Source organism: Excalfactoria chinensis, chromosome 2 (assembly GCF_039878825.1).
Source record: "Excalfactoria chinensis isolate bCotChi1 chromosome 2, bCotChi1.hap2, whole genome shotgun sequence".
Classification (NCBI taxonomy): Eukaryota; Metazoa; Chordata; class Aves; order Galliformes; family Phasianidae; genus Excalfactoria; species Excalfactoria chinensis.
In genome coordinates, this window is record NC_092826.1 from 57548112 (window position 1) to 57561180 (window position 13069).

Below are 13069 nucleotides of genomic sequence, written 5' to 3' on the forward strand. Positions count from 1 at the left end.
TTTTGACCAAAACCTATGAAAGCCAGTTGGAGATTTTATCTAAGTAGAGGATTCGGGATTTTATGCAATGGAGGCCTATTATTTAATGATCTGTAGTTATAGCAGAAGTGGCTGCAAATTGTAAGATTTCTGGGAGTTACTTTCAGCAGAGAGGTGTATGTACACATTTGGCACGGAAAGGTATTTCCAGGTGGCCTCCACTGACAGTTTGAACTGGAGTTCAAGTTTCATTCCAAGGGAGTTGGAAAATGATACATTAGGAAACATCCTATTGGTGCTGTTCTTCACCCTGCTTGAGGAAATAACATAGGAAACCTTTTCCCACTTGGTTTCCTGTAATTTTTTTTAAACTTGTTAGTGTAATTCCACTTCCTCCTCCCAAACTGATTTATGTAATCAGCACTTGAGAAAACTATGCTCTTAAAAAAGGTACATTGGGTTGAATTTCAGTCTGAGAGCAAAAGATTTTACTCTTCCTGTTATTTTTTACTTTAAACTTGAAAAGGAAGATTGGGAGTCAGACAAAAGTGCATGGCTCTTCCACAGGGCTGTGACCAAGGTACAGACTTCAGAAGTCGGAAGCTGGTAAAGAGAAACTTTTTGATTTATTCTGCTCTTGAATTCCTTTCCAGCTTTTGACGGCGCTCTCTTTCTTACCACAGTCCTTCTAAAACAAAGCTGTTAGGTTACGATACGCAGCTTCACCTTTTAATTTGCAGGCTTAAAATGAAGCCACCAAAATAGGAAGTTCTCACAAAGCACTCTTGGTCTTGGTGCATTTTCCTTCTCTGTTAATAAGTTTTACAAGTTACCCAAATAACCCTTTTGCTTTTCTTTGTTTTCAAACATGAACCTTCTCCCAGAAATTCAGATGACATGATTTAAGCTGACATTAGTCTCTTGGGATGATTAGCAGAGAATATATCTGTGAAAAAAAGAGCCATAAATGGGGTCAGGAGTAACTTGCCATCTTTATCACATGCGTACATTCACTTTCTGCTTGGCAGGCACAGGCGGAACACAAAGGAACATTTCAGAGTTCTTGGTCCCTCTTTTTTTCTCTTTTTCTTTTTTTCTTTCTTTACAAATAGGCATATTTCTAAAATCCAGGCTTGAAATTTGGCACCAAAACAACATTCTGCAAAAAATAGCCTTTCTGTTGCCCTTTAAACAAACAACTAATGTTCTCACTTCTTTCTTTCTTTCCCCACCCTCCCCCCAAGCAAGCCTGGACTGAAAAGCCTGTGACTTCTGAATACCCTTAGATCTCTACTCCAGTTCTTAGTGTTACTGTTACTATTGTAGCAGTTGCTATACTACCATAGTGTTTCAGGTGCTGAAATATAGGCTGCAGCATCGTTCAACTTGACAGGCTGCTGGAACTGAAGAAAAAGATGTGAACCCTTCCCTTCAGATTTACGATCTAAATGTGAGAGAAGAGATGACAGGTGCTTCCCAACGGACAACAAGACAAGAATGCAGCAAAACTGTAACCATAAAAGCCAGGCATTATTGCGTACAAGCAGATTGGACTGCGAAAGTCCTGACTTTTGACTAATTTAAAGGAGAAAGCATCTTTGCAGATGCTTGTGTGGAACCTTGTAGCAGCAGAGGAGACACCAGTAAGTGCTGGTTTTCAATTCTTGCCCATGCATGAGAGAGAGCGTATTGGAATGGTGACATTTCTCATTTCAATTCTCCAACATGGAAGGGAAGATTACAGACCTAGAGGTAGTAAGCTGTGCGCTGATTTCAAAATCAGGTCAAGCAGCTGATATTTAATGTGATAGAGAAGGAGGAGTCAACAGCCAGCACCGGTATGGGGAAGGCAGCATCGTGTCAGTTTGCATCGGCATCAGAAGAGTCATGTGTCAGGGCAGAGCAAACATGCTGCAGTGTTTCAGATGTGGTAAAAGAAATTGTATCTGTACTGGTGAGCAGAGAAGCTGTCCATCAGCTTTGGACACAGACCAGATGTGAATCTGGATTTAAGATCCCTTACTGCTGTCTCCAAGCTGCTCATCACAGCAAACTCCACCCAAGCTCACTTTTCACAACCACTTCCTCTGTTTCTGCTCAGGCTATTTTGGTGCCTCTGGAGGCAGTCCCATGGCCACGTGACTTCCTTCACAACAAAACATATTCTCTTGTTTCAACTCAATTAGGTTTTTTCTCTCCCCGACTCCAGAACTAATCATTGGCAACTGTTCTTACCAATCAGTAGGTTCAGTGTCTGTATGAAAGCACTGTGTCGTATCCATGTGCTGGGATTTAGTCTGTTGCTGGAATTGGACTACTCACATCCAGGTATCTAAGGAAGTCATAACACACTGTTGTGTCCTTACATGTTTCTTTATGAGTGTTTGCTTCTGGGGAAGTGTCCATTTTCTGAAGATGGCAAAGTCATGTATTGTTTAAGGAAAGAAAATGAGAAATAGTAACCACCTTAAATAGCTCTTGTGTTCATAGATTAAACTTTCACAATTTTACATTCTTTAGCTGGTCTTGAGCTAGAAAAATGATAAACCAATCTGTATTTGCAGCTGACACTTGCTTCCAGTCTATTCCTCATTCTCAAGTCAGAGAAGGTAATGAGCTTCAGACTAGGTATCTTCCCAGGAAGGTGAAATTACAATCCAGAAAGCAGATCTAGGCAAGAATGTGTGTTGTCTTGAGAATTTTTGCAAATGGGATGTATTTCTTTGTGTCTGTGTTTGTGTTGTTTTCAAAAGACAAAACAGATGCTTTACCAGAAATAGTGCCTTTTTTTCCCCCAAAAAACTTATTTAATAAAAGTTTAATACTTTTTGATACTTTTGATGATGCAAAGTATGCTGTTGACCATTAAATATGTTGTTTTCCGTTATTGAGGATATGGTACTTTTAAGGATAAAGGAGAACAGAGAATGACACTTCCAATAGTCCTGTTGCCTTTATAGGAACTTCATGAGAAGTGGCGTGGCCATCAGTTTGATTTTAGCTGTCCTTCACATGTTATGAGTAGAAAAAAGAAAAAAAAACAATATTTTTTATATGTTGTTATAATTCAAGTTCTTACAAAAATTCCTAAATGCAAAAGCTGACGATGCCCAACAAAGAGACATTTTCTCCAATGCTTTTCAAACCCTCCTCCCAATACTACAGAGTCCTCAGGATTCTCCAGTAACTGAGACTGTGCTTTTTTTTTTTAAACCATGAGAAAAGCAATGTTTATTCTGTTTATTCACACTAAACCAGAGATGCACAGAAAGTCCTGGGCAAGGTCTTCACCTGGTCTAAACTTCAACTTAAGATTTGCACTCTTTTCTGCTGCTTAGAGGAGCTGTCTCTTGTAATTTTCTGTCTCCACCATATTCCAGATGATTGTAGCAGAATCGGTGTCTGCTGCCAGTGGGGGACCTCTTACATTTATACAGGGTTTTTTACAGGCTACAAAACATGTGTATGGTGATAAGTACTGCAACAAGACTCTTCCCAAAGACAAATTCTGAAGCATCACGCTCCCTTAAAAACTTTGCTGACCTGAAATGCTGCTTTAAAATGCTGTTTTAGCATCTATTTCTGTAAAGAATGTGAAGTACAGTTATTTTCTTTTTTCTTTTTTTTCTTTTTTTTCCTTCCCCCTTTCAAAAGTATTTCTGAATTAGAAAATGTAATATATAGTGCTAAATGCACAGAAAAGTTATACTCTGAAATTAGGACATTGCATTCAGTGCTCAGTGCATTGGCGTCAGCATCGTCTCTTTTAGGTTTTGATTTCTTGCAGTAAGAGATGTCTGCTCTTCATGCCAGTTAGCAACTTGCAAGTGTGAATAAAAGTCAGCTGTGGATGGAATATTATGATGGCTTCTTCTCTTCAAGACTTGATACAGTTACATATAAATAACACTGAACAAAAAATCCAGACATTTAGTACTTAAATATGTCTAATTGTCCAATGTGTTGGATAAATATTACTCAAGACTCTTTTCAGTAACTTATTTCTGTGGAAGATAATGGGTAATCTTACAACACTTGTTATTGCAAAGGCTACCTAACTAAATTTGTTATTAGAAGTGCAGAGTAGTGAGCAATCAATGCTTCATTTTGAGTCTTCTCAAATAGAATTAATCAGACTGGCATTTTCTATACTGAAATTGTTGAAGAGAAGGCTGAAAAGCCCAGAGCAGCTGCAGGACTTAGAAAGAATGATGGGCTGAACTTGCACTGAAGATACGATGTTGCCCCATCTTTACTTCCATCTGTGAATAGAACATCTGGTTTTGAGAAAATGGAATGAGAAACTGCATAAATCACTGTAAAGACTGTTTCTATTTCCAAGTTTAGTCCAGGGCACATTGTTTATGAAAGAGCATTGACAGTAGGGTTCCATTACTGGTAAGAAATAGTTTTTAATTCAACATCCATGATTCATGGGGAGGGTAAAGAAAACGATAGCAAGATTATGTCAAACTTCAGTATCCTTTCATGATTACTGCCCATGTAAATGTCATATTACTCACCCAGGTACTTGTTAGCATATCTACTAATCAAGGTAAAAACTTGTATGTATTAATAAATGATTGTTTTTCCCGACAGTCCTAGAATTCATACGTATGAATATTCTTCTTCTTTAGATCCTTACCTGTAGTCCCCATTAATTATACAATCTCTGGTGGTATTCACATACTTTGTAGACTTGCTTCTCATTTGAAATCTTCATTGTTAATGCAAAGAAAAGAATTGGTGTTGTTTACAATTAGGCATGAAAAACTGATCAAACTTTGACATCAATAGTAAGCACTGTTGGTGCTTCTAAACAAATATGCCGTGTAACAAATCTGTACTGAAGTACTTGGTGTCACCCTTCAATTCACTTTTTCAGAGAAAACTTTCCCTAATCTGTATTCAAGCTATTTCTTATTAGCACTGTTCAACTCTAGAAGCCTGTAGCACAACTTCCATTCTAACGTGCAGTCATTAATTCTTGTGAAAAGAGTTGGATTCAGCTGGCATGCATCTCTTTTCTAGAGAGCACCGTATTAACTTTTTGCAAATACAAAATCAAATGATGCTTCAGTTCGGCCTGCATATAGCTCTTGTTTCTCAATACTGTCTTTGGCAGAGTGGCTCGTTTTGAGGCCCTGTGCTCAGCAGAGGCCAGCAGCTTATGCCTATAGGAACAAAGGGAGTCTCTACCCCAACGGCTTGACACAGGCTTTACAAGCATTGTTGCAAAAGCTTAGCTTGGAAACAAAGTATAAAGAAGGAAAAGCTAAGTTTGAATTTCTACGTCATGTAATCAAAACAACTTTAAAGGCAAAGTTGTTTTTGGTTGTGTGCAATACTTGTTACGCATCGAGCATATCAAAAACATTATCACCATGGTTAAAAGCACGTTTACATGTGTGCACACATTACAGTCTCACTCTCCAGAGAACTACTGTGTTTTTTTAATGAAAGTTTATAGCTCACAATTGCCACAGCCCAATGACTTACATTTTCCTAACTGATTTCCAGCAGTCCAGTTCTGTCTGCTGCCTCCTGACAAGCTGCAGCATTCCAGCTCCCTCTTTAGACTGAAGGCACATACGTAAACAAGTATCTCCAAGGTTGACCTAATTCTTTGGTGGAGGTGATATGATAGTGTAAAATGGCATAACGAGAACTTACACTGAATGAATCATTTGCCTGTGCATTTTGGATGGCTGGGGTAGTCCACACAACAGTAAACATGAGGTCCAGGGCTCAAGGGCTCATGTGGAAGATCTCTGAAACTTTGGCTGAGCTCTGCTTTGAGCAGTGCAACACTAGATGTTGAATTTCCATTCTGTCTTTAAGTAGCCTGAAGTGATATCCGGGCTCAAGGAGGTAGGAAGGAATTTGAATGTGGTTTTATGTGGGAAGACAAGAAGAACGAAAGGAGTATAATCGATTGTATGTGTGTATTTCTTCGTATTTGAGAAGAAACATTTATGTTGCAGATTCGCTCTTGAATATTTTCACTTGGTTCCACTGTCATGCACACATCTGTCCATGAAAACCAGTCAGACCCAGCAGCCCCTCTGAAATGTTTCCCATTTAAACCCAGAGCTGTAGGTTTCAGCCTGTGGGATCTGTTTCCTCCCTTGGCTCCAATGATGGAAATTTATATTCTGTTCTGTTTCGTTAGCCTGAAAACTAACCAGTACATGCAAGTCTTTGATCAAAACTGAATGCTAAAAACAATTCTGCCACTCCCCCTTTGCATTGACTAGTGCTTAGTCACCCAAATACTCCTTTTGAAGTTGCTTTGTAGATACAAGGAAATACATAAGAATCCCAAGGGCTTGGACATATTGTACATACCGAGCAAAGGCCATCTTCTGATGTCATCAGATACAGTACTTCTGAATAGTCTTTTATGCTGGGTTTTACTGCAGGAGTCTGTAAGTGTTCCTTTCTCTTCAGTTTATCAAGAGAAGCTTAGGGATTCTTTTGTGATTTTTAAAAGACTAATAGTGCATCTTAGAGACACCAGGGGAAAGAAATACCGATTCATTAAACAATATGGCTAAAGACACGTTAACTGTCTGCATTTTCTTCCTAATACTCATTAAGACTTCAGCATGAAAGACAAGGGTGAGTATATCATTTCCAGAGTTTTCAAATAGCTCCTTATTTAGATCATCACAAAATGGCCCCATCCTGCATAGGACACAAAACCCAGCAACACACTATTAAATGAAACCGTTCCAGATAAACTGCAAGCCAACTGACCCTGGAAATTTAGTACCCAAGTTGCGTGACTTGAAAATCTGTTCAAAGCAAGGCATGGCTGCAGGCCTTGACTGTTGTACTTTAGTAACCATAGCAACACAGTCTCTGGAGACCGAATGCTAGTGAGTTTTCCTTTATTTCAAGGAAGAGTAATAAGAGAAATGTGGCTTGGAACTTCTTCTTCTTCTTCTTTTTTTTTTTTTTTTTTTTTTTTTTTCCTTATTTTTACTATGCCATGACCTTGACCAAAATATCTTTGAAGTATTTACTGGCTGATTTTCTGCTATGGGACCAGAAAAAAAAAAAATCAGGATATATAAAGGCTGTTGCCAAAGGAAGTCCTATCTTCCTCAAAATATTTGCCTTCATTCCCAAAGAGAACCTCTTTACTTACAATGTTCCTAAAACTTCTTAATGGAAGGAACTGATAACTTTCATCTCACAGCTACCGAGGGCAGCAGAATAATGTTGTACTTTCTTTGAACTGACAGATTCATTGTTTTTTTTGTTTCAGTAGCAGGTGCGGCTTTTCGTGAGTACATAATTGGATGTACATGTTTTTCAAAGGAACACAGCCCTCTGTCTGGTGCCAAGCTCTCTTTTTTTTCCCCCCACTTGGAAAAAAAAAAAAAAGGAGTGATTTCATTTTTAAGTACAATGTAGAAAACTCGTGTAAGTGTATTTAAAAAGCCAAATACAAACAAACAAATGTTCACAATGCATATTTAAGTCTGTCTCACATGTTTCAGCTATTATCCTGGATTAGAAATTCCATCTATCATTGGATCCATATGGTTTACCAAATGGCAGCTTACAGCCATGCCTTTTTGCAGATTAGAAGTTAGTTGGTTTCTGTTGCAGGAGTTCCACTGTCCGCACTAATATCTTTGTGTGTGCGTGCATGCTTGTCTTCGTGCACACAAATATATGCAAATGGCTACCAATTATTGTTGGATGCAAGTGAACCTTATTAATTATAACACACCAGTTGCACGCAATGAAAATAACATCGACATTGAGCTAGGGAGTTAGGTTATTTTCTCCCCTAAAATCCATGAGGTGTACTCTAGATTTTACATTATTTATGCTCAAAGGAATGAACCAAGGTGGGGAGAGCTGCTTTTGACTTCTCTGTACTGTCCTGTCTGCGTTTTGGGCAGGTGGATACTCTTCACAGAGCATTAAGGAGCACATCAGTAGGCAGACTTCTGGCTACCTGGCCAGGTCATCGCATGTTAGGCAGAGCGAGCTGCAGTGTGAGGCTAGTCCAAGTCCTCTTTCCATCCCTTTTCTCCTTCCAGGTTACTGATAATTCAGGTACATATCTGCTGTGTTTTTAACACAGTGCAGTCTCCCATGCAGTAGGTATGAGGAAAAGCTATTGCCAGCGCCCAGAACTTCAGAAACTGAGAATGTTTAAAGTCATGAACAGAGCTGTACATTTCATTGTCTTGTTACTTACAAGACTGGATAATTCACACCCAAAAAGCTATGAATGATTTCTGTTCGTTATCCTGGGTTGAAGCTGTCTATGTCTTGTAGTCAGTTCAACAAACCATTAGCATTCTGTCCAGAATAATGCAAAATCTCCATGTGGTGTTCCTGTAAAGGGCTTGAATACGAACTTTTGTACGATACCTAAGAGATTTCTTTGAGACATTGGAACAGGTCTTTTCCTACTAATTTTCAATCATTATGACCTACGTCTGGGTAGACCTGCATTAGCAAATGCCCTCCTCCTTTTTCACAGCTACAGCCAATAGGTAAGAAAAGTATAAATCTCAGCCTGATTCTCATTCTGTTCTGGTCTGTCTGTGCTACAGATGCCAGATTTCACACTGAACAGCACTTCAAGGTAATACTAAGAAAACATTTGGAGTTGTGGTTAACTCACTGGATGTGAAGTTCTACTCCATGTCCAGCTTTGTGTGTATGTGTGTGTGTGTTTGTGTGGTTGAAGCAGCAGGTTTCCCAGCTAAAATGAGGTTTAGACACATGGAATTTGTGTTAATCCTCAATAGCTTCATGTGGCTTCATAAAAGTTGTTGTTGCACCAGAATGGGTTATGCTTTTCCTGCCTGCGAGGCAGAGCATCTGATGTCTGTGTCTGGGCCATTTAAACCAGAAACCAGGAGATGCGTAGTTGAGAGATCTTAACTCAGAAAAAGACATAAGCATTTTGAGAAGAAAAACGAAAACAACGAGGGGAAAATCTATGACTTTCTTAATTTGCATCCCTCCTCAAATCCATACTCATTTCTGACTTAACCTTGATACATGGCTCCTTGAACCTTTCTTCCACTTCTTTCCTTTTACTCCTTCCCACCCTTCCTTAATACCTCTCCAGATGCAGTTCCCACTCCACTGTTCTGAACCCTTAGAAATACACGATCCCATTTCCCATTACCATATTTACAAACCTGGTCCAGCCTAATTCTGGCTTAATGAAAGAAAGACTTGTGAAAAGAATAAGCTGCCCACATTCCACTGGAGGGAAACAAGCTTTACATTTTAAAGCAAGTCTCTTAGGGTACGTAAGTTATGCATACATTCTATGTGTTCTTCATTTCTAGCTGTGCAGGCTAAACTGGAGGTCTTCTGGAAAGCGCGTGGTAACAGCTACAGGCATCTGCACAAAGGAGGTCCCTTAATTGTCCTATGGTTATCTTTATGGAAATTTTTAGTCTGCCCAAATTAAAAGGCCTGCCAGATGTTCAAAATGTAATAAAATTCCTAACATCACATCACTGATGGTTTCATTGCTGTGAAGATGAGTCCAAAGAGACAAGATGCCAAAAATGCTTTCTTGTTTCCACTTGATATTGGAAATGGGTATGACAGATACCGTCTTTGGAGTCTTCTCTCAGTACACTGAAAGGCACAGATGTGAATATATAGAAATCTTGGCATACTGTCTTCTGTTTGGTGAGGTCCTGGGAAGAATTTGGACACTTTTTTAAAAGCAGAAAATAGCACCAACTCAGCAAGAGCTTGTGGTTGAAGAGTAGACACGGATAACTTGTGATTCTACTAGCCAAAGATATTGCTTATTCTGAAAGGGATCTAGATTGATGGAGCAGCCCTGGAGATGAGCACGATTTGCCCTTGGCTGTTCTTACAGCTGACTCATACTTGACATCCATTTGATCAAAAGAGATGCTGTTACTGCTTTTTCCAAATGTAGGTAAGCCATTGCAGCCTCGCCATTAGCTTTTTCCAGTCACCATTTCACAGCTTTTTCAAGGCCCAGAGCTCCTGGCCACATGTAGCTCCACTGGGCCAAGTTTCCAAAGGTGCTCCACATTTATGTTTGGGGTCAAATCTTCTGAGGAGGTCAGCCTATTGTATGCTGAACTCTTGAAATCCTGCCCACCATTGTCATAGTGGGAACAGGCTTTAAGCAGTCTTGGAAATCTGGTCCTTATTTAGGAACTCAAAAGAGAACCAAACTCTCAAAAAACATGTCAGTGTATCTAGTAACCGAGCAGTTGAAAATTTGCTCCCATTGTGCTTCAGGCTTCAGGATTAGCTCGGGATTAAGATACACATCACAGTAAATTGAGAGAAAAGTGAAGTAAGGATAATAAAAACAGAGCAGTATTTCATGAGCAGCTGTTTGAACTGTAATCTCAAAAGACCTGAAAACCATCACAGGATAGGATCATCTCATCTGCCTTGGAATGTGAACCTGCTTGAATGAAGATATGTCAGTGAATCTTCGTCAAGGGAGAAGAGGCAAAATTAGTCAGACCTCAGGCAGCATGATGATTGTTAATGTTCATGTCATGTATTTCATTTCATTCTTACATTTAACTGTGATTTTTTTCTTCTTGCTTTCCTTACATCACCAAATTAATTAATTTAGCATTCTTCCAGACTAAATATTGTTCTCTATTAATGAAATATTTGTTGCCCGATTTTAATAATGATTGCATTTTTTGCAGTTTTTCTGTGTTTTTGTTTTTAGAAAAGCTCAAGAAAATAATCATACTTCAAAATGCACATCAAATCTTTAGGCCATAACTACAAGAACACATGTGTTTAATTTTCTCGTTGGAAATTATTACATTATCTGTATATTCCAATGCATATAAATGCAAATCATCATGGAATGGAATGTTTTAAATAAAACAAATCAAAACCAAAGAGAAGTATTTGACAGATGTTATTGAACTCTTAATCATGTGAATTAATGTCAGTTTCAAATTCAAAATAGCTAATAGTATTGTGATGTAATATTGTAGATATACTGCAATTAACCCTGCTAACTTTTGTAAAAAGCATGTTCCAAGTTGTTATTTATTATTTCGTTTTAGGGAAATCTTTCAGCAGACGCATGGAAACTAAAGCAATGTTTGTAAGGAACCAAACGGTTTCCTAGCATTCATTATATTAAGAATAGCAATCAATAAGTATCTGATTAGGCAATCAATAATACTTCTGGTACAACACATTGGATTAGAACTTTGTCATATTATCAGACTTATAAAAAGATTTGGCATATACTGTATTTGTTTGCTCTTTTGGTTTGTCATTTGAAAGGTAATATTCAGTAGGTTTATATTCTCAGAAGTCCAACATCTGATTCTGTTTAACTGAGCAACAATTCAGATAGAATCTTGAAAATGGATGTCACATATGATAAAAACTTGAAAATGTTAGTCGATATATAGCACACAACTGTTAAACTTTTGATTGAAGGACCTTACTTTACTAAATTCACACAAAATCCCTATCTGCCTACAGAAAATGTGGTGTCCGACTTCCTTACAGACTAATTTTTTTCATATCTATTCCATATTGAAAAGGTAAAGGGGAAATAATTTTTCACTGCCCCTTCCTGTGAGACAGCCAGAGGGTGTAAGACAGCAGCAGAAAGTAGCAGGCTCAGTGAAACAAAATGAGATAGATAATTCTTCACTTTCAAGTTTTTCTGCCTTAAACTGAGCTGTGGACCTCTGTTGCAACAGCATAGGGGCATTAAAAAAGTTCATATGGTTTCAGAATGCAGTTGAACAAAGCCATCAAGATTTATTCAAATAGTTAGGGCTGTGAAGGGAATATTCAAAGGTTATTTCAAAAGTTATTGAAGACAAGGGAAGCACTTGAGTTGTGGGTGGCTGAAAGACTGCTCTAGGATGCAGTTGCACTATTGCTGCTGGAGTCGGGATGCTGGGATTGGGTAGATTTTGGCACAGCCTAGTCTGGCCATGCTTTTCGGGCAAAATGTATATGAACCTATGAAACTGAAAGTGTTTCCACCGTCTAAATCCCAGAAATTTTACTCTGAACTGCAAAAAAACAAAACACCCTAAAAACAACCCCAAACCCTGAAACCAAATGAAACAAACAAAAAATAATGAAAAACATTTATGCTATTATTTTTCTTCTGCACTTAAATTGTAATATTCTGTAGTTTTACAATCACAAAGACTGTATGTTCGTGTTTGTTCATATTTGAAATCAAAGGGAGACTAAAGTAGAATGTTATTTAAATTATTACACCCATTTTTCTCTTTATTTTCTGATGATCATTACTTTATTTTCCTTTCTTTAGTCACTGAACGGTTTTGCATTGGTGGTGAGTGCAGATGGAATGATATTTTATGCATCATCAACCATTGTGGACTACCTAGGGTTTCATCAGGTAACTACATTAGCAAATATTTAGGATGCTTATTATTACAGTCTTTCTAATGACTTTCCTGCAGTCATTCCTGCTAACTGGCTTTCTAAAATGTAGAACACTGTTGTTTTGCCCTATTCTTCTACTTCTGATTAGATATACGGTATTAGTATTTTACTGTGCCATTTTAGACTTTTTTTGTTTGATTGAGTTGAAGGTGAATTCTTTGTAATGTCATAGGAGACAATTTCCTTTTGTAAAGCTTTTGTTGACAGAAACAGGATTTACTAGTAAAATCAAATCCATCCTTTTGTATAAGGTGCTGCTAATTCTAGACTGGTTGCTTGCACAGAGTAAACATAATCATGCAGTTGGAAAGGCCCTCCATAGTTTTTCTGCCCCAACCTCCTGCTCAGAGCTGGTCCAGTTGGATCGGGTTGCTCCAGGACTCATCTAGCCAAGTTTTGAGATCCTACAGCCCCTCTGTTCTACCCTTACTGCAATTCTTTTTCACTTTACCCTTTACCACCCTTACTGCAATTTTTTGTTTCACTTTTATCAAGCCTCAGTTTCTTTTCCCGGAGAACCCAAAATTAGAGAGGATTTTGCCTTTGTTGAACTTCCTGAGGTTCCTGCCAGCCCATTTTTACAGCCTGTCAAGGTCTGTCCAGCTCTCCCTGATTGGTACCTTTAACAGGCCTTCTG

The 13069-nt window shown here is 38.4% G+C and overlaps 1 protein-coding gene across 1 annotated transcript in view; it reads left to right on the forward strand.

Annotated features, from left to right (window-relative positions):
* Positions 1-13069, forward strand: part of AHRR (aryl hydrocarbon receptor repressor) — a 79520-nt gene that overhangs the window by 58163 nt on the left and 8288 nt on the right. The window contains exon 5 of the mRNA XM_072329751.1: positions 12296-12385. Coding sequence (XP_072185852.1) covers positions 12296-12385 — 90 coding nt within the window. The remainder of the gene's footprint in view (positions 1-12295; positions 12386-13069) is intronic.